Source organism: Cornus florida, unplaced genomic scaffold (assembly GCF_030987335.1).
Source record: "Cornus florida cultivar Cherokee Brave unplaced genomic scaffold, ASM3098733v1 CherokeeBrave_3.0.0_Hap2_Chr11, whole genome shotgun sequence".
Classification (NCBI taxonomy): Eukaryota; Viridiplantae; Streptophyta; class Magnoliopsida; order Cornales; family Cornaceae; genus Cornus; species Cornus florida.
In genome coordinates, this window is record NW_026775581.1 from 63,198,475 (window position 1) to 63,221,470 (window position 22,996).

Below are 22,996 nucleotides of genomic sequence, written 5' to 3' on the forward strand. Positions count from 1 at the left end.
TGAAAACTAATAACAAACCACACTTTTTTAGTTATTATTGTTCAAATTTTCTAATAAAATCAACTGTATTGTTGAAATGAGAATTTCCATTTTTATTATTTTTATTATTATACTCATCTACAAAATTGTTAACCATATATAGTTTGGCATAACAATAAAATGTAGTGTTACGAGTGTGATTCCATTTCTTGAGGTCATTCTTACATGATTTTTTTCCAAAAAAAAATTGGCATGTGACATTGGGACTTGTCATGTATACTATTGGGTTTTGTGACTCAAATTCGGTGTGTATGCAGTAGAATAAGATGGATCCGTCCAAATGGACCGATCCAACTAGGGTAAAGTTGTAGTTTAGGGATTGCATGCACTCTAGTGGACCGGTTCAATTGGGGTGAAAAGCGAAGATTGAAGGTCTACCTATTTGGACTAGGCCATCATGCCTGATACATATGTAGGAAATAGTTTCTTATTTCGTTTGGAAAGTTGTGGAGCAAGATTGATATAGTAACTCCTTATAGGCAAGTTGTAGAATTCTTCTTAACCGTATAAATAGGAATTGGGTTTGAAGACCGTATAAATAGCGATGGATGTGAGAAATTAAGGTTGAGAAATGGGAAAATTGTAAAAGGTTTAAGGGTGAGTGTTGTGAGGAGAGGAGAAAGTATATGTAATTCCCGAGTCTAGAGATGTAGCATCAAAAGAGACGATGAGTAAATAAGTGGAGCTTTGATATTTGGATTTATATTCTCTTCCTTGATTCATGAAATATCTCTCTCCATGGGCATAGCCTTAGATTGAGTGAACCATATAAAATATTTTATTAATGCAGGCGCGAAGCCAGTGTATGATCCATGCAGGGGGCACGGGCCCCACTCCTAAGTCCCCCCTCAATAATATAAATGGTTATTTTTTATTTCGCTACATATATATGAAAATTTATATATGATGCCTCCTAAAATTATTTGTTTCTAAAATAATCTCATAACTTTTTCACTCTCTCTCTCCCCCCTCCCCCTCTTTGAATTCCTTAAAAAAAATGGTAAATTTTCCTTTCTTCAATCACACTCTAATTCTTTCCCTTTCAAAATTATGTAATTTTTTTTTTATTTGTTTTTCTTTTTCTTTTTTTTTTTTCTTTTTTTTTTTTTTTCTACTTTTAAAAATTTTTCTTCTTCTTTTTATCATCTTTTGCATCCCCCCCCCCCCCCCCCCCGACGAATTGAAATCATGACTCTGCCCTTGCATGGATGTGTATGATTGTTATCTCCATATATGTTTGTTAATCGATGTGATAATAATACTTCCGCTATGTGTAATGAAGACGAATAGATTTAACTCTAAAAAATAACTAACCGTGAATGGCTTGGAGTGAGTTAATATCCCTAACAATTGGTATTAGAAACCGATGGTAGGTTTGTCAGAATAGTGGTTAATTATGGGGTACTATGGAGATTCAGTAAGAGTTGATGATGACATAAAAGTATGAGCCCAAGCCTTGTCTGTTTGAGCCGAGTTCTAGTCTGTCTGAGTTTAAGCTTCGGTTGAATCATCATTTGGTGAAATGTGTAAAACCCATGAGAAACAAGTCTCGGGTTAAGCTAAAGAGTGGGTGTTAGTTAATGGTATGAAGAAAATAGTGTTGTTGCTTTGAGTTATAAAAATAATTGATAAGGATGAGTTAATTGATTGGTGGGTTGCCATGCGTGAACAATTGAGCACCAATAAGGATGATGAATGAAATCTAATTCGAGGTGGAGAGTTCTTCGGTCGAGGTGAAGCTATGGACAAGCACATGAAGATAAATTTCGAGCCAAGGTAGAGATTGTTAGGTTTTTGTGACTCGAATTCGGTGTGTATGTAGTGTTCTGGAGAAGATGGACCAGTTCAACTAGGTAAAACTTATAATTAAGGAATTGCCCTAAGTGGACTGGTCCAACTGGAGTGAAAAGTGAAGATTGAAGGTTTACTTATTTGGACCAGTCCATAATCATATGCGGGAAACAGTTTCATATTCTGTTTGAGAAGTTGTGAAGCAAGATTGATATGATAACTTCTTATAGACAAGTTGTGGAATTCTTATCCAATAAGGAATTAGGTTTGAAAACTTTATAAATAGAGATGAATGTGAAAAATCAAGGTGGAAAGAGGGGAAAGATGTAAGAGGTTTAAGGGTGAGTATTGTGAAGAGATGAAAATGTATATGTAATTCCCGAGTGTAGAGATGTAACCTCAAAAAATATAATGAGTGAATTGTATATTTTCTTCCTTGATTCATAATAGTGAAATCTCTCTCTTCATGGATATAGTTCTAGAGTTGGGTGAATCATGTAAAATATTACTTGTTGATTGATGTGATGATGATACTTTCGCTATGTGTGATTAAGAAATAATTTAACTCTAAACAACGGTTGAAAGAGAGTGGATTTGAGAGGGTTAATATCACTAACAATAGTTTTACCTAAAAGGTAATGACACTCTCTCCATGTACTATATATATATAAAAAAAAATTTATTAATGGCATATTTGGTTTAATGCATGAAAAAAAAAAATGAGAGGAACATAAGTAGAAATGGAATATATATAGGAAAATGAAACTAGTCCCCCTTTTGTTTGGTTGAGAGGAAGAGGAAGGAACAGGTACAAAAATAAATTGTTTTGTAAATTTGTTGCACATTTAAATTATTAAAGGATGAGGAGCCTTATAAAGATCGTATCGATTCTTATCAAATAAAAATAGGGTTAACTGAGGCTGTTCAAATAAGTATCGGTCAACTAAATGGTATTCCCATAGCAATTGGGGTTATAGATTTTCAGTTTATGGGGGGTAGTATAGGATCCGTAGTTGGGGAGAAAATTACCCGTTTGGTCGAGTATGCTACCAATAAATTTCTACCTCTTATTATAATATGTGCTTCGGGAGGGGCACACATGCAAGAAGGAAGTTTGAGCTTGATGCAAATAGCTAAAATTTCTTCTGCTTTATATGATTATCAATCAAATAAAAAGTTATTTTATGTATCAATCCTTACATCACCTACTACTGGTGGGGTGACAACCAATTTTGGTATGTTGGGGGATATCATTATTGCCGAACCCAATGCCTACATTGTATTTGCAGGTAAAAGAGTAATTGAACAAACATTGCATAAAACAGTACCCGAAGGTTCACAAGTGGCCGAATATTTATTCTAGAAGGGCTTATTCGATTTAATCGTACCGCATAATCCTTTAAAGGGCGTTCTGAGTAAATTATTTCAACTCCACGCTTTCTTTCCTTTAAATCAAAATTCAAGCAAGTAGAACACATTAAGTTCAATTATTTTATTTGTAGCAAACAAGTAGTTGGTTTATCGAAATAGTTTTTGATGGGAAAGGAAGGATTAAAAGAGGAGACAACCTCTATTCCAAATATATGATCTCTCCTTACTTAAAATAAAAAAAATAAAAAATAAAAAATAAAAAAAGGTTGAAAGTTCGAGTTTCACTTTGAATATATTTTGCATAGTGGGTATATATACTTGCTTTAATTTTTTAACATATATATATATATATATATATATATATGATTGTGTACGGTGGGTATATGAACTTGCTTTAATTTTGTGTGCGCGGTGAGTATATGAACTTGCTTTAATTTTGTATAGTGGGTATATAGACTTGCTTTAATTTCCCTATAAGTGTGTGTGTGTGTGTGTGTGTGTGTGTGTGTGTGATGAGGGAGAAGTCTAACACTCTATCCTCTCTACCCTTCCTCTTTTTCTTTCTCTTCCCTATCCTTGTTACTCAATTATATATTCTTGCCAGGAAAAAAAAATAAAATAAAAAATAAAAATCCACTCATTTATTCTTGTGTAATGGAACTAATAAGAATTGATATTATTTATGTTTGCAGTGGTGTTTGCAGTGGTACGTACACCTTGGTTTGAAATTTGAACACTAGTTCTCTATAGTTATAAATAAATAGCTAAATAATTAATATGAGTTGCTGACATCATGGCATAACAAAAATAAATGAATAAAGTATGGAAGTTGTGGGCTTGGGTAAAAAGATATAAATCATTGAAAACAGTAAGAATCGTTATGTACTTCTGAACAAAAAAAAGGGGAAAGAAAGTCAAACTTAAGCTCTTGTTAAGGCTATGGTGGGAATAAAATTTTGAAAAAAAAAAAAAATTTAATAGTGAACTTCATAAATTTGAAGAAACTAAAATGTTATTTTATTTTATTATTAATATTTTTTTTATATACAAGCGCACACATACAAGTCAAGTTCGAACCCCTCACCTTTTTTCTGAGAAACGAGAGATTATACCATTAGACTAATGGCTCCTTGAAATTAAAATGTGGCATTTTCTAACATACATAATATCTTGAATAATTTGACTTATTTCTTCTTGTCTTTTCATTTTTGGTTCCCTTTTGTTTCGTTATCATCAGAATCATCATCTTGGTCACATTCGAATTAGGCGCCCTTAGATTAATTCGAATTTTGTTATATTTACTAAATGATTATCTAGCTGCATGGATTGATAAATAGATGCATGCCCACTGGCTATATACATATGTAGTGAATGTTGCCCACTAGTTAAATCAAGTTTAATTTTAAAAAAACAAACATCATCATACTTTTCACACACACTCATATACACACACACACTGACCCAAATTTACTGAACTTGGTACATGACCAATGTCTATGATCAAAATCCATTTGAAGATGTAACATATGGAAATAAGAGATTGGTCTGTTTGTTAACCATTGTCCACTCAATCTCTCTTAGTTTCAATATTTAGATTATAATTTAATAACTAGATATTTTTCTGTGCCCCCAAGTTAATGATAAAAACAGAATACCATCATATATAGTCTTTTGATTTGAAAAAAAGTGAAAGGACTTGTATTTAAAAGAGAGTGACACTAAATGGGTACCTACAATTTGTCAATGCCTTTTAAATAGGCAAAATTCAACAGACATCAGAATATGGATCTTTTGCATTATTGGTGATTGATTACTGGTTTGGGAAATAAGGGGAACATAGTTGTAGATATTTTGGGAACCTTTACCAATATCGTGCACTTCTGATGGTCTATTTTATTTCACTGTTCACAGACCATATTAATAGAGAGTCCTTTGAAAATCCACTTCAGAACATCCAACGGTTACCGAATAGCCCAAATTTGTATCTTAGTCATATAGGAGGCTTACGTTATGCTAAAGTCTAAAGAGTGATAGATATACTCAATCTTACCTTGGCATACAAAGAGTATTTATTGGTTTTGAACCTGTGACCTAGTTTCGAATGAGAGAAAGAAGTGAGAAATCATTCGACTCTTACTCTTACTCTCCCACTCCAGTTGTTAGCTGCTTCAACTTCAGCCACTCAAATTTTTTATATTTCTTTTTATTTCTCATTAATCAAATAAGTCACAATGAAACAATTCACCTTTGTGACAAGGCCCACCCTCTAATAATAGAATCTTAGAAAGCCAAAACTGTTTAATCTTAAAATTATATCACATAGGATACAGCCCTTGTGCATAAAAAAGTTGGAATGAAATTTAAAAATATTTAATTAACTCCCATATTGAAAAACATGATTTTCTATTTTTTTTTTTTTTTTCCTTTATTTGTGCCTGCACAAAAACATTGTCTTCATCTAGAGAAAATGACAAATTTAACCCATATAAACACACCATAGCCCTCCAAGGGTGGGTACAAGTGTACAACAAAAAAAAAACCTAACCTATTGCCATAGATACAGGTCTATATATATATATATATATATATATATATACACACACACAAAAATAATTTACTTTCATAGATCATAGAATAGGAAATTGCTATAAAGGAAGCCACGGTGGTTGCATTCACAACCTACTCTCTCATGTATATAATATGCCCACATATGTCAAGAATAGGAGACTGCGTGCAACCATTAAAAACAGCAGCTCTCATTTTAAATGACTAGATTCCACCACACAACACCCCAATCATCACAAAATGCCCTTTCCATAACTCCAATATCATGTAGCCATGCATTTTGGTCCCACTAAAAAGTAACACATGTATAAGCCAGTCATATAAACCTAATTATTAATGTCTTTGGTTCAAATTTAATCACTACCGACCAAGCGTTTTGTGTTTTAACTATCAACAGGTTCAGCACTTTAAATCACTAATCATTCTCATCCACAACCACCCAAAACAATGGATTTCCACTGTAACTATCCTCACCAGATAGCTAATTTTCATGCCCTGGTAAAATGATTTGAACAGTCATGATGAGAGATGAATTGCCTCAAAAAATGCCTTTACAAATATGTCTAATAAGATTCTGCTGCTATTGGATGATGACCCAATCTACGACATTGACATGATTTCGCAAAATTGATTCCCTAGTCAAGGAGTAAACTTCCCATATCTACAGAAATTCTTACGACAGGTTTGGCATTTGAACAAAGGTGGATGAGACATCCACAGAATCATTCCCTGGTGGGCAGTGGGCGACAGAACTCCTTCCCTAGCACCAGGCCAATCAATAGCCAGGCGGAATGCCTAAAATGAACCCCCAACACCGACTTGCATGTATCTCAATTGAATTCATATTGACGAAAGGAAGACATGCATTAAGTGAATCGGCTAGAAAGATTCCAATTAACCCCATCCAAAATGTTAAGTATACTGAGAGAATATGCTACATCATAACAAAAAGGGCACATAAACTTCAGAATTCATATACATTGTGGAAACTTAGCTTTGGTTGGAATCAGGACTTGGTGAAAGCTCGAGAGATACTGGGCAATGGTCACTTCCGTAAAAACCTGCAAACAGTTTAATATCAACTCCAGAACTTGCATTTTCAAAGCAGCAGTAAAGGATTCTTTCGAAAAAAAACACCTAAAGTTATACCTAAGATGCCATCCAGTTAGGAGGTAAAGTCTATTGGTTGTCTTACCCTGGTCTTAGGTTCAAGCCTCCTGCCAACCCAAGAGCCTGAACACCCTCTTCATCCACAAACCTAAAAGCTACTGTGTAACTCTGAAGTACCTACCACAATTTTTTTTTTTTTGACAAGTACACAAATATTTATGGAGCCACCACAACATCTGATAGTAAAAAAGAGAAACAACTTTATTTTATAAAATCCAAATAATATGGACCTCCACATCCATCTCAGCTCAACAAAGCTTTGTCCCAAATATTTGTGGACCTTTTATATACAACAATAATAAATTTATTTTATATACTGTGAAAGAACAAAGAACATTCTCTAATTGTAGAAAAAAAATCAAAGGACTGAATTTATTTCCACGGAGGATGCTGAAGCGCATACTTAAAAAAAGTAAATGGCTGAAGGAACTTGGAAAGAAATTTTTTTTCAAACATATGAAGTATATCCACAGATGCTTAAAAATTGTCTAAATGGTACAGAATTACAAAAATGGTCCATCTTATTCTTATGATGAGGCACTGTGGTTAGTGATAAGTGAACCCTGTCATTCATTATGGGCACAGAATGACTATCTTTTGCAGTCATCCAGAAATGCCACTGCCACAACATCCAACAGTGCACTTGGGCCTTTTTCTATACTTAGGGCTTGATGTTTTAACTTATTACATGAACAATGAAATTTTTTTAAAACAATATTGATGGGAGTAAATACAAAAAAATTTAAATAGGAAATAAGTTTACCTTGTAATTCAATTCCTTCACCATGCATCTCACATGCAGCAATCCTTTCCTTGAGTTTCTCCGAAACTACGAAATAGTCTATTCTCATCCTTTTCCCTCGATACCTGCAAGAATTAAATTGAAAAACAACATCAACATAGGATTAAATTGAAAAACAAGTTACTCTAATGAGCTAATAAATTTTATACTTTTCGCAGCACACCAAAATCACATTTTCTTTTGTATCTTGAAATTAAAACAGTATCTACTTCTTACTTTCCAACAGGGTTTCCCGACCATGAAAAGCCACGTTCCATGTCTTTCTCCTTGTGTAGGAATCTATATGCATCTACAAGCTTTCCCCTGAAGCATAATTCAGAGTGATCAAAGCAAGTTTAAAACTTCAACTCCGTGAACAGAAAGATACATGAGGGGGAAACACACACACACACAAATAAAGCCAACAAGAAGTCAATTTTAATTCTCTCTCTCTCTCTCATTAACGGATAGGCATCATTTTTCATATTAGAGAAAACTAAATTCAGGAAATGATTTTATGGAACTTAATTTACCCAATTTTCCAATGTGACCTGATTGTTACTTTGTTTATTACAAATGGACTTGAAAAAATCTATCATAAACTTACAAACTTGCTTTTTTATTAGCAGTGTACAAAGAACTTAACATGACTCTAGTTTTTTTTTTTTTTTTTTGTTGGTATGTTTATAGTAACAAAGAACTGATAGAATATAGTCAAATACAGTTGTAGAAATCTTCTAATATTAGGTGAAGCCACTGTTCTAGATCCCTCAGTTCAATGTTTACAGCTCAAAAGCCAATAAGGCTACCAACCCAACTGACAAGTGACAAAACCATAAATCTATCATGAAGGAATTTGAACAAGATGAAGAAAACCTAGAGGGGTCAAAAAAACCAAATTTTCCATCTAATAACATTTTATAACAATAAAAAAGGGAAATGAATAATGGTTTAATTGCAAAGTGCAAACCTTAGTAGAACTATGAAAACAAATTGATGCCTTTTTTATTGTAAGTAAGACACATGTACATGCCCACAATTGTCCCTGATGAGAACTTGAGCCCACAATGTTATACTTGAAAGCAGATGAGATACCACTAAAGCTAAGCTCTTAGAAGTAAATAAATAAATAAAAATTTTATTTCAATTTTTTAAAACTAAGAAAATGCCAATCGTCTATTAATCATCATACAGAATTAATTCTTGCTAGAAGTTTTCATGAAATGAAAGACATGGATCCCCTTGAGGCCAAGTATTCTACACTCCTGCCTCAAATCAACTTCTGCTCGATCCTGCTCAGTGCTTCTAACAGGCATATGTAGGACAAAACTACGTAGTTCTATACTTCTATACCCAGAGATTTGAGGTTCTACCAAATCACATGTTGAGTTTATGGTTTTGAACACCCAACCTGATTTGGGGGCTAATTTCATGTAAAGAAATATAATTCCATTACCACCCAGTCAAACTCAATTACAATGGTATTTAACCCAATTAAACTTTAATACAAAAGAGAAGAAAAGATAAATAGTAACAGCAATAAAAAACAATTTGATGACCAATAGACTTCACAGTTTTTCCATGAGTTATAGGTAAACCAGCATCAGATAAACTAAGGAAACTGAACAACCTATAACCCTGAATCCTATGGCTGAAAGAACATATCAAGTCAACATAAACTAGTAGACTGTTTATAGAGGCTAACAATTATTCACATTTCTAATTGATCTGATCTCATGGAACAACCACCAGTTTATAGATAATGGTGCTACTATCCTAATCAAATCATTTGAAATAAAGCAAATTTATTAAATGGATTTACACACTCTTTTAATATAGCCCCAAAACGCTTCCTCTCAGCCAAGGTAAATCCAGGTTGCCCACAGTCCTGCAACATCAAGTAGTCAAAAGAAAAGTCTATTAGAATGGGGAATCATGAATATACTTCGAAAACATTTGGATGTCGTTTGCAAATTAATTTGTCCCATCATGTTTTATGTACTATGTGCAAAACCATCATCGTACATAGGCTATGAAACAAAAAATTTATAGTCAACAATACAAATAAAAGAAAATATTTGAAACTGCAGCATTTCTTGAAATCATAATACTTCCAATTACCGCCAATTCTGCTGTTGGCTCCCAATATCCATGAATGGCCCCATTGTAGATTTTTTTTTTTTTTGGCCTTCAAATGCTTTGTGATCACGGGAGCCATTCACTTTCAGAGGCATGACCAAACCATAAATACAACTGAATTGCGTAAACATCCTATTCACTTTAATGGTTCATTTTCAAGATCTAACATTTCAAGCAATTTGTGGAATCAGTAGGGATACTTCATAAAGATCACGTCTTCAGAAAAAAGGGGTTTGGAAGCGATCAAAATCTGCTCATAAAAGCATTCAAGTGAAGTACTACACCTCTTCATTTGGAGGAACATAACCATTGAGCTTTGCCGCACTGAAGAATTCCGGATGACTCACATCAATATCTTCATGGCTGCAGATGAAAATTTAAATCTAAGCGAAAATTCCTCGATAAGAATGATGCATTGCAGCAGTCGAAACTCCAAAATAATGCATATGCAGATAAAATTGCACTTTCTTTTTTTCAATAAAGTAAAAAAGAAAAGGTTTTTGAAAGTTGAATCAGTCAAATTATATAATTGTACAAGGACCCGGATCCTTCCTGTAAAATATTTTATGTTTCCACTGTATTGCAACACCATTACTTCGAGTTCGTGACACACTTATCTTGAAGGTGCAACACCTTTAGATCAAGTTTGCAATAACCCATATCGAGCTCGCAACACCCTTGTTTCGAAGATGCAACACCTTCGAAGTAACGGTGTTGCAACCTCAAAATAAGGTGGTGTTGTGGACTTAATACTAGAGGTGTTGTGCCTTCGAAATAAGAGTGTTACCAACTTTAGTAGCATTGCACTGCAATGGAAAGTACTGTATTTTCTGGAGAGGATCTATATTCGATTGCATCAAGTTCAACTAAAATCACAAATATGTAAATTACTTCCATAACAATAGATTTCACCGTACTGGGCGCCAGATTATGTTTTTGAATAATGGCAGTGTGTCACTTCCTCAAAAAAGATGAGCATTATGGAAGAGAAGTAACTTTCTAGCTAAAGCTTGGTTATAGTGATCCATATGAGATCAAAGTTCAACCATATTGGAAGCCTCATAAATGTTAAATCTGCAATGATTTTGGACACTAGCAATGCTTGTCCCACCACCACAAAACGCTCTACCTGAGGAAGGAGAGAAAAGGTGGTGAAAGCGGTTATGGTGAGTCCTCCCTAACTGAATGACAATGTATACCCAAGAGGAAGGGCAAAGACATCGTTGACTCTTCACCTTCTTCCAAGGGTAAAGGTGATGGGATCACTGTTAGCTCTAACATGTTTGAAGTCTTGATTCCTGAGCTTCTATTGAGGAGACTAGTAAATTTCACAAGGAAGGGAACAGTTCTCAACATGTTATGTATGTGTAGGGTTTGGCCCCCTGAAGCAATACCAAATCTGAGGAAAATCATTAATAATGAAAATAGGAATATGGGAAGTGCTCCACAAGAGAGAAACCTAAGGCATACCTTTAGACTCAAAGAGAAAAAATAAAATCTTTAGTAAGCCTAAGAATCCTAGAAGAATGGGAAGGATGGTTATAACACTCCTTAGCTTTTGGAGTTGTTAAGATTTCTTAGTCACCTATTCCACTCATGTTGTAAGAGGTTTTAGGGTTTTAGCATTGTATTTTATCCTATCAAGATGTAAGAGGTCTTATGGGTTTGCCTATCCTCTCGGGTTGTGAGAGGTTATTCTTGCCTTGGTTGGACTTTGTTGAATATTTTTTTCGTAATGAAACTAATCCTTACATAATGAAAAATATATATATGTTTGCCACTCTAGTCTAACTGAAGACAAACTTGAATTAGAGCTCAATTGCTCAATGCAAAGGATTTCAACCAACAGCAGAATTTCTTACAAGAGGCACTTCAACAATGAAGCCAATGCTGTGCAGCTGTAATATTTAACTTATAAATAGTACTCTGGAAAAAAGAAAGTCAAAATGATCATAGAAAGAAAACATAATGTAAAAATTTTAGTTGTAGTACAAGTCAATAGAAATAATGGAAATTTACAATGTCAAACAACACTTCATATGAAAATTTTGGCCATCAATCAACCGAATTCAGATCCAATAACTTATTCAAACCCCTGTCAACGATTTAAATAATTAATAAATTTTTTTTCTTTTTGATAAGTAATAATATCAAATGAAGAGTGCTCTAAAGGAGAGCACATCCCATATACAGTTGCACAAAACCCAAAAACATCTAAGATCAAGCTATCCAAAAAACACATGAGATCATTCACACATGTACAATACTTAAAAAAGAATGATTGAAGTTCAGCTTGTATGAGAGAAAATAAATTAAAACATACAAACAAAACAAGAAAGCAAGCATCTGAAAGGAAATAGAACCAAGTTAGAACAAAAGAATGTTACCTTACATTAAGATCGCCACACCAAATAAGGGGTTTATCTGAAGACCGCAAAACAAATTCTAAAATCCTTTTATCCCATTTTCGTCTCCTTTGAAATGAGTTTTCTTCTTCTTTCCAACCATTATTTGGCACATATGTATTTAATACACGCAATGACTCAAATTCAGCCAAAATAACCCGGCCATCTTGTTCATGCTTTGAAGCTAACAAAACAAACTCTTATGAGTTAATTGCACCATTTGCTTCACATCCATAGGAATAAAATAGTATGAAGGAATAGACATCCAAGTTCAAATGTTCACAGAATTTCTCCATGCATATAGAATTAACCACTACAACAGATAAAATATAGAACCAGATATGTTGCTAGAAGCAATTTGAAAAAATAATAATAATAATGAAATTTGCAAAAGCATGTTGAAGTTTTCTTTCTGTCAATAGTTGATCATATTATTAGATGGTTCCAACATGAAGATGTCCTGCCATTCCATGTTCACAGATTAAAAGCCACAAATTGAGCAAATTGCAACCTTGCAAATTACAAGACCAGAAACTTTGAGTTTCTTCCAGTCATTCTTGTCTACTCCTTAAAATATATATGTCCTGTTGGGAGAGAAGACACAGACAGAAGATTGTTTTATATCTATATGTGTGTGTGCAATTCCATTGCCTCAAGGCCTTAAGCCTTGTAGGTTTGGCTGTAGTATTAATACTTGTCTGCTTTGTTGAGATTCTTATGGCATAATGGCACATTGACAACACCAACAAATTGAAAGTTTATAGCACTTAATGGAATGAGTTACCAGTCTTTTATTCAATATATTCCTTCAAGTGGATAAAACGTATTTAAGGCGTCTGAAGTTGAAAAACTTTATTGTCTCTCCAAGTACTGAAAATCCTATATGTCATTGTTAGAGTTATCCACTGAATGGCATGTTCTACTAATAAGATGCCACTGGTTAGAATGTGTTTCATATCCATGTTTCTCACAGACAATGCTGAGAGGTTCTATTGTTGGACTAGTGATCAACCATTTCAACAGTTCAAAATCCTTTCAAGATCATATCTTATCGTACTAGCTCAAAGATTAATCGCCCTGCCAAAGAAGGAAAATAAAACTTACTGGTATGTGAAATATTCATTTTACTGAATTTATTTCACAAAGAAAATCCCAGATTTATCTGGATTATCTAGTAGATAGGATTGCGGATTGCAGGTTTTATGATATTATACAACCACAGTCAACAATAAATTTTCATCCAATTTTGTAATCAACGAGATGGCTGTTGGCCAGTACCAATTTAGTTTTCCTTCGGGCAAGAAACAAAGATTTCATATTACTCAACTCAAGAACTTGTAAAGAACATAAATAGATTATCGTTCAAAGATGAATTACGTATGCAGTTTCTAACTCCTTGCAGGTTGGTGTTTGTTAAAATCGTAAGGATTCCAAATTTTTTTAGACATATGATGTTGACCAGTGACTGATATAAGAGGGGCTGGCAGGGCCATGCCCCCACTAACTTCAGGAACCTTTTTGGATTTCTATCCTCCAATAAAAGGTTCTTCCCTGAATAAGAGGCCTGCTGCCTATTCCCCCCAACAATGTTGCTTTATTTGAAATCTCTCTTTTTAACTGGAATATGGCTCTTGCTTTGGGGACCCAAAATGTGTTCTATTCAGTAGGAAGGAAATTAGCAGGTAAGTTTGTTCTAACAGCAAAAGTTTAGGATGGCTCAATTGTATTTGTGTAGTAACAAATATAAATTAAATATTCTCAATATAAAATTATGCTATTTTTCACAAAGCTTATTTAACCAGGGCTTCAAAATCATTCCTACTTTCTCTTTCTTTTCAAAATTACAAGGGAAACATCGACTCTTGATCCCATATTTTAAGTCCTTGACAATTATAATATATCAATTGAAGTCTCTTACTAAATAGTTGGTCATTGCTAGAATGAAATTGGAAAATCCAAAATAATCCAATCATCGATCCTATACCATAGTAATATATATATATATATATACATACATTTGGTACATGGGAAACAAACAAAAGAAAGCAAGAAAACATGACTATAGCTTAGAGATTTCTACAACTAGTCCCTGGATAATAAATTGGTGATTTCATAAGGGGACTGCTTGAAAATAATACTTCCTGGGGGGTTGTAGAAAAGGTTCTGCACTTTTATATTTTTACTCAATCCAATTATCTGGCAATACAATAGGGGCTAGCCCTCACCCTTATCAATACAACCCAACAACTACACAGATTTTACCAGCTAGACTAACTGGCACTTCCACCCACGTTTAAATGTAAGTGATTTAAATTTGTATCCAAAAATGAATGTCTACAGAAGAATCAATTGTTGAAGACCGACCAATTCAACGGCCGTTCTGTGGCCACAAGCCGAGGCTTCGGCATTTGATCCATGTGTTAAGCCATATAATGTTGGTGTGAACGCTCAGGGAAAAAAAAAAAAGAAAAAAAAAAAAGTTCACTTCATCTAAAAGTTTAACTTTTTAATTCTTCTGCAAATAATTTGATAAAAGTTTTAGCGGTAATATAAACGTGTATGCTAGTACATAAGATGTTTTCCCCAATACCTCTCTTGTGGCCCTCCATACCAATAAGAATGACATATTGATTAGTGACTACAATAGAGTCATGCATTGACAATTGCAATTTGGTAACAGGACAACAGTTTCACCTCCATAAAAAAATATAATAATAAAAATAAATAAATGATAATAATAATAAAGGTAAATTACAGTGACGCCCCCTGTGGTTTGCCCTATTGACAGAGATACAACTTAGTCCATTTTTTGACAATGACGCCCCCTATCAGCTGTTGGATCCCAAAAAGAATGAAATGTCTAGTTTGCCCTTCAATCAAATATTGATTTTTGAGGTAAAATATCAAAACATTTAAATGACGGAATTGCCTTGTAGCATTAGTAACCACATCTGTGGTTTTTGGCGCCAAATGAAGACAGATGTCTTTACTCACACCTAACCTTTCAGCTCTCCCGCTCTCTAGAATTCTCTAACTCTACAATATACTCCCTAACCTTTCATCTTTCTCTCTAACATTACGACATGCAATATACAGTCTGTCTCTCTTGGGTAAAAGCGGCATGAAACCCTAGTTTCTGCAAATGGAACCCTAGCTTCTCTAACCTTTCATCTCTCTAACTTCTGTAAGTGTTTTTCTTAACCGATCTTCACGATTCATGTTGTATCCCAATGTGATTTTCAAGTTTTTATGAAGAAAAGCTAACTTTGGTAGTTGAATGTGAGCAGATCAAAGGGTTTTTGGAGAACTGTTGTGTTTGTTCGCCTACTTTGTAAGTAACCGATTGCCATCACTCTGTGTAACCTTTCATCTCTCTAACCATCTGTTTGCATGTGGGTTTTTGTGTTTGTTGCATGTGATATGAACTTATTCAGCTTGCATGCATATTAGATATATAATTGCCTTCATTGCATGTTGGGTTTGCAAAATTAGGGTCAATTTATGATCTGTCATACCACCATTACAATTAGTTATGGGTTTATATTTGGGGTTTTCATGAAATTTGTTGCATTACATGCAATGAAGAAGAAAACCCCAAATGATGAAACCCCCAAACAGAAAACCCTAATTGTAACAAATTTCAGTATATAAACCCAATTTCATGAAAATCCCATATATATAAACCTAACTAATTGTAACGGTGGTATGACAGATCATAAATTGACCCAAAATTGACCCTAATTTTGCAAACCTAACATGCAATAAAGGCAAATATACATCCAATATGCATGCAAGCCGAATAAGTTCATATCACATGCAACGACCACAAAAACCCACATGCAATCAGAAGGTTAGAGAGAGATGAAAAGATGACGATCGGTTACTTACAAAGTAAGCGAACAAACACAACAGTCCTCCAAAAGACCCTTTGATCTGATCACATCAAACCACCAAAGTTAATGTTTCTTCATGCAAACTTGAGAATCACACTGAGATACAACATGAGTCGTGAAGATCAGTTAAGAAAAAACACTTGTAGAAGTTAGAGAGACGAAAGGCTAGAGAAGCTAGGGTTCCATTTGCAAAAACTAGGGTTTCATGTCGCTTTTACCACAGAGAGAGAGAGAGAGAGAGACTATATATTGCATGTCGTAATGTTAGAAAGAAAGAAAGATGAAAGAGATAGATGCACAATTAGAGAATTCTAGAGAACGGGAGAGATAGAGAGATGAAATGTTACATGAGAGTGAGGACAGCTGTCTTCATCTGGCCCCAAAAACCATAGATGTGGTGAATAATACTACAAGGGCAATTCCGTCATCTAAATGTTCCGATATTTTACATCAAAAATCAATATTTTTTTGAAGGGCAAGGTAGACATTTCATTCTTTTTTTGGCTCTGTTTGGATCTAACAACTCAAGGGGGGTGTCATTGTCAAAAATTGGGCTAAGTTGTATCTGGCTGTCAATAAGGCAAACCACGGGCGTGGTGTTGTAATTTACCCTAAATATTACTTAAAGTTAGGTCTGTACCTAGTTTGCTCCTCCCAACACCCTCAAATAAAGGGGACCAATACTGGGTAACAACCTTTAATTTCAAATTACAAATGTAGAGAATAAAGCTCACTAAAGATAGAAAACAAAATTATGTGCTAGAGAGAGTTAGATAGATAGAGAGAGAGAGAGCTGTCCCTATTTATGTGTGGCACGTAAAGAATAAAGACAAAATAATTATCTAGATCAATATTCGGGTAGACAAATTGCAATGTTAGTTTAGAATGAGTCTCAAATGTAACTATGATTCGTTAAACTGCATCAAAGAGAAAACTTTTAGAAACTATAAAAATTGGGTACCAAATTACCTGATCGATCAAGCGAGAAAGAGACCTTTTTTGGATGGAAACACTTTTTTATAAACAATGCAGTCCCTGCATATTTTGAATCTGAAAGAGACCACCAAACATTATAACTTTTGAATGGTGGACTTGAAATGGCACGCATCAAAATCTGCATATTTCAGAAAACATTATTAGTATGATATCGTGTTAGAGACATCGAACATATGTAACTTTCATGCATAAGGCTATTTGAAATTTTCTTCTGCAAAACCTATCTATCAAGCATATAACTAGTTCATTCAACGTTAAGAAGAATATATATATAATAATAATAATAATTGAGGCTATTTTTTAAAAAACCATCAACATTTCCTCTTGTTTACTATATTTAATTATGTTCCTTCCCATGAAACTCCACTAGCACAAAATTATTTAGTCATTCATTTTAGTATCTGTTCATGATCATATGAGAGAGAGAGAAAGAGAGATTGTATCTTGTATATTCAACATAACAGACCTAATAAGCCTATGCAGGCTTATATAATGATTACAAGTCTTACTTAATAACACAAGGGCCCTATCAACTTTCTGTAATTACATAATGACCCAACACTTATATATATATAACATTCTAACAGTATCCTTTCAAAAGATCAATTTACCTTTTTGTAGTGCAAACAATTCTAGTCCAAGAAGACAAGCAACGTTTGAAGTCTTTTAAGTCTATTAAATTTTTATTCTAATTATACACTGTTCAGCTTATTTTGGTTTTGTCACAAAATTACCAAAGGGGGAGATTAGTAGGATTAGAACTTAATGTTGGCAAGTTTGTAACAAAAGCCGTAGTCTGTATTTATAATTTAGCTTTTAATTATAATTTCAAAAGTTAGTTCAGTTAATTATTTATGGTGGTACCTATATCAAAGAGCAGAATCATAATTTGAAGATACATAAAAAGGCAAAATGGTAAAATCACCTTTTGAATAACTAACTCACCACTAGGATTCAAAATCATGCATTCTCATTTTAGGGCACAATGCATACACATTTTGATTCATGAAAAAGATGTTCCTGAATGCATGAAGTTGTTTTTGGAATAAACATATTGAAACAAGAAAACTTTTACAATAAACAGTAAGCCTCGATCAATGTGTCAAACAATCAAGAATTTCCAATAACAATATTTAAGTCCATAATAGCTCAATCGATCGAACCAAGGACAGTTGAACTGTGCAGCGAATAGTTTTTGGAAACTTCTCTAAATCAGATTCCTAAAAGGTTTAGATTTCCTATTCTAATTATAACTAAGAAACCCTAATTTCTTTGAACTCATAGAACTATATAAAGGCTTTTAGACTCTAATAAAAATTTACAGATACCGAGAAATCTCTACACACTATTGAGGGCATACCAAGAGAGATCATATAGAGAGTACATTTTTGTTTTCATCATCAAGCATGTTGCATTAGATGGTGAGTCATTATTCAGAGTGTTGATCTAAGTATTTCTACATAAAAAACACACAACCTGGACGTGGCTAAGACTGAATCACTAGTGCAAGAAACACATTTTGTGAGAAGCGAAATATGTTCGTAACCGGATTGTGCACATAGAGACTCATGGAGTCTTCGGTTGATCGATCTGTGTCAAGGAGGTAACTAGGAGTTCTAGGATTTGGAGACTATTAACTTAGTTGTAGCCTCTTCACATAGTGGATTCAGTTTTCCTAGACTAGGTCCCATGGTTTAGTCCTATTGGGGTTTTCCACGTAAAAATCGTGTGTTTTTGTGTGATGGCATTATTTATTTATTTATGTACTCCGCATTTAACTAATTCATATTGCTGCATTAAAATAAAATTGCAATACAATTGTAGAGAATCAATATTGCACAATCTGAAATTCTCAATTGGTAGGGGTAATAGTTTTAGTTTGTTCTATGACCCTTGGTTTAAAGGATTGTCTCTACAGCAAAAGTTTGGGTTGAGGAACTTGTTACAACCTGCAGGTCTCCACTATTCAGATACTATCTCTGTTCTAAGGACTGGTGCTGGTTGGAATGTGCCACCATGCTGACCTGAGGAAATTAGAGAGTTCTTTCAATATCCTACTTCTGATGTGGATGATATGATTCAATGGAAACATGGTCAGATCTCTTTTAAGACCATGTGGACTGTGTGTAGCGAAATGAGTGATCCAGTTCCATGGAGTAAGCTGGTGTGTAATTCTTGTAGACAAAGAGTGGTTTTGCAAGCTGCCCAATATTGAACAATTCTTTTCCATCATTCTTCAACCTCAGGAATAGAGGATTTAATGGCCCTCCAATCTGTCATAAACTGTTTCTCTGGTGTGGATTCACGAGATCAATTGTTTTGGTGCTGTCCCTATGCTGCTTCAGTGTGGAGTTGGTTGGCTCAAACATGTCACTGGTCTCCTGTTATCACTTGTGGACATTTTTCTGAAGCTGTTCTCTGATTTGTCACTGAATCAACTGGACAGTCTGTCAAATGCAGACTGGTGAGATGTGTTTTCACAGCCACCCTTTGGTGTATATGGTGTGAGAGGAATAGAAGACTAGATGCTGGTGGAGTCCATGCTCCTCATCATCTAGCTATGGAAGCCTGCTTTGAAGCCCTAACAGCAAGGGGTCTATCCCTTGCTGAACTCGGCATACTTTTCTGATCTCCTAGTGTGCAATACTCTGTTAGGGGCAAATATAGTTCCCTGTTTTGGATCCTTTGATTCTTATTCTTGTTTGTTGTTGGGGTATGCCTCATCACCCAGTTTTCTCTTTAGTTTATTGTCCTTTTTTTTTTCTTTCGTCTCTTAGGTGTTCTGTTTCTAGATCACCTCTTGTCCTGTTGTACTTTAATGTTTCATTTTGTAGAAAAAAAAAAATAAACCTATTCAGGAAAAATATATATACATATATAGTTGCAATAATTCAAAAATCATTTATTGTTAATCTATTCACTAATTTAAATCAATATCGGGCATAGTATACTTTGACATATCAAAGCCTTGGGTATCTGTCCTAAAAGATTATTTTATCAAGTATGAAATCGTATTTGTTAAAAAAAATGAAAATTTTGCTTCTAGCTTAACAATTACAGAAATACAACTTATGTTTCACCTCTATGCCCCTATTTTAAATAATGGGTTATTTTTACCTTCAAATCTGCAGAAAAACAACAAATCCATTCAATTTATAATACATCTTAAAACATTCTTGTTCAAAACATAATTTTGGTGATAGATTTTAACACAAGCACATACACAGATACAACTATATGTTAACGATATTCATATGAACATGATTAGTAACAGTAAATAACAGTATCACCCGCTTTTCCTCTCGTGAAGCGCTTGTATCATCTTTCAACTCTCCTGGATTTTTTTGTGCTCCCTTGGAACCAGCTGCGGGCATCCTTACTTCCTACCATCACAGCACCATTAGAAAGATTCTTGTCCACTGACTTATCAAAGCAACTAGGTTAGAATCACTATTTGGTCCATGAAGGGTAATTCAAGAGATCTAAAGGACCTTAAATGAATATAGAGTTCAATGACCGACATGGTGAAGCATTTCACTACATAAAACTATTACTCAATCTATGTGGATAAATGCAAGAATCCAAGACATCATGATTCATGAATAAGCATCTCCCAACAAGCTCATCTTGGCCACATGACTCAGGTTCTTTACTCTCATCATAAAACTAGTTAAATCTTTTCAATAACCGATTCCCTTCACCTCTGTATTTATTTATTTGGCAAGTAGTTATGGGATTTTTCCAAAGCAGAAAACAGTTACATCTTTGGGTTCCAAAAAGAAAGACAAATTCCTCAATTTGCTAGAGCCACAGTAAATTTCATCTTACATAGTACATATTATAAATCTATAAAAAAAATTTAAAAAAAATCCAGTCAAAATTTGAGTGATGGACTCGTGGACAAGTTCTAATCTAGTTAAAAAGGTTCGTTTGCATGAACTCTGGCAAGTAGCTTCTTGCTTACATGCAACAAAGGCTTTGTCAAACTCGCCTATGCATTATTTAGGCGCAACCGGTGCACTTTGATCCGCTCCCACCCCAGGCATGCCTTTAACAACTATGTGGTGACCCAAAGAAAGTTGGGAAAATGCAGGGAGAGGGCTTTGTTAAGTTGAGTTTATTCTGGATTACATGGTAATAAATGGTTAAGGTAACGCAAGAATGATAGTTTAAAACTAATGTGGAAATTTTTTGTCAAAATTAGGTTAATGTGGATTTTTTTTTTTTAATTAAAAGTAGGACTTGCCATCTTATTGAAAATTGCCAAAAAAAAAAAAAGTCCCCCTGACAGTTCAACGAAAAGCACAAACACCCACAATATTGCCCCTGGCAGGGCCCAAAGACTCAACCTTCCCTTTGGGAAAGAGAGATCATACCATCGAGGCTAATGCCCATTGATAAATTGCCAACAGTTATTAGTCAACTTTTAGTCTTTGACAGTGAAAAGTAGACTTATAAATTATTTTCCCAAATATATATATTTTTTTTCTTCTTTCTGCAATTTTGCTCCATCTAGAACAAATTTTCAGAATGTTGTGCACAAAGGATTTGTCAGAAGTATTGCATTGGGTGTCTTAGTCACAACCCTCTTCCATTTGCCCAATTGATTTTATATAGATTAGCAGTTCAAAGTCCAGTTTTTTATAAGCCTTCCCAAGACACAATCACTATAACCTCTGTATGAAAGCATTTGTTGTTGTCCTAATCAAATTGCATTATGTATGTAATATCAATCAATGACATCCAAGTGCGATAAATAACAAAATAACAATATTAAGTTTAAAAAACAAACCGCTTTGAGTAGATAACACAGTATAAAATGTAGCTATACACCACTTCAATACAAGCATGTAAAAGACTTGAATGACTTAATCATCAAAAACACAAAATGGAAATATAAGAGCATGAACAAAAAATGAACCATACTGAGACAAGACCATCAAATCTTAACACCCCAAATACCAAATTTGGATTTTGCACCCAAAAACTGATACCCATTTGCCATTACATGCATTTGTCAACATACAAAGCCAATACACACAACCCATCAATCTCTAGTGCCTAGAAACCCAAACCCTAACAACCCATTTGCCTATACATACAATGCATCAATGACCTTCAAATCCCAGACTTAGTTAGGCCCAAAAATCAAAGAGCCAACAGACAAAGCGACAGAGAGTCACCTGTATTGCAATGACATCAGGATCAAGACTCTGCAAGAACTTGGTGAACTCAGGCCAGTCATTTTTGACACGAAGAAGAAAACTATTGGCGTTCCACGTCAAGAACTTCACTGGGTCTTTCTTGTCGTCGTTGTTGTTCTCGTCAATGGGAACTTCTGCGTTCTCAACACCATCTTTGTTTGACGGAGAAGGAGAGAGAGTGAGTTTCTTGAAGGACCCATCCTTTTCCACTGGTTGAAAGAATCGTTTCATCCTCGGATCGGAGCTCACTCAAGACTCAGGACTCAGGTGTTCTCCTTACTCAGACCACCCGGATACTGGTTTCTAGTATTGAGAATTATGGAGTACTTGTTTGTGTGTGCGTGCGTGTGAATACGCGCTTATTGTGATTTGTGACCTATAGCGAGATTTATTTATTTATTTTTAAAAATAAACCGATAAAATATAAATACTATCTTTTTTATAATAATAAAAAATCACTAAAATAAAATAAATTTTCAATTTTTTTTTTTTACATTGTGAAACAATCCAACCATCTTCTATTTCAAATTGAGAATGGTTGCACTTGACGATTTTGTTGTCCTTTCAAAATATTTAAATCAACAATGAACATGTATAATAATATCGATTCAAATCTTTTATAATTTTTCTTTTAAAATAAAT

General features: G+C 34.2%; 1 protein-coding gene and 1 pseudogene across 1 annotated transcript; one reads left to right on the forward strand and one right to left on the reverse strand.

The window, feature by feature from the left end:
- The first annotated feature begins 1,435 nt into the window (after positions 1–1,435).
- Positions 1,436–3,301, forward strand: LOC132281176 (acetyl-coenzyme A carboxylase carboxyl transferase subunit beta, chloroplastic-like; annotated as a pseudogene).
- A 3,331-nt stretch (positions 3,302–6,632) lies between these two features.
- On the reverse strand, positions 6,633–22,687 carry LOC132284286 (DNA-(apurinic or apyrimidinic site) endonuclease). The gene is made up of 9 exons (XM_059786378.1): positions 22,334–22,687; positions 20,441–20,533; positions 17,124–17,268; positions 12,244–12,445; positions 10,141–10,219; positions 9,544–9,605; positions 7,955–8,041; positions 7,700–7,803; positions 6,633–6,827 (listed from the first exon to the last, which is right to left on the reverse strand). Exons 1-9 carry the CDS (start codon positions 22,583–22,585, stop codon positions 6,757–6,759), a joined length of 1,095 nt encoding a protein of 364 aa, XP_059642361.1. The 5' UTR covers positions 22,586–22,687; the 3' UTR covers positions 6,633–6,756.
- Positions 22,688–22,996: the final 309 nt, after the last annotated feature.

What these genes read in the sequence shown, in the direction of transcription:
- LOC132284286 (XM_059786378.1), bottom strand. Translation starts at nt 22,585, where the DNA reads ATGAAACGATTCTTTCAACCAGTGGAAAAGGATGGGTCCTTCAAGAAA. An exon ending in TTTGGGGCTATATTAAAAGA is followed by an intron (nt 8,042 to 9,543) that starts GTGTGTAAATCC and finishes ATTATGCTTCAG; the next exon opens with GGGAAAGCTTGTAGATGCAT. An exon ending in TCGGGAAACCCTGTTGGAAA is followed by an intron (nt 7,804 to 7,954) that starts GTAAGAAGTAGA and finishes TAATTCTTGCAG; the next exon opens with GTATCGAGGGAAAAGGATGA.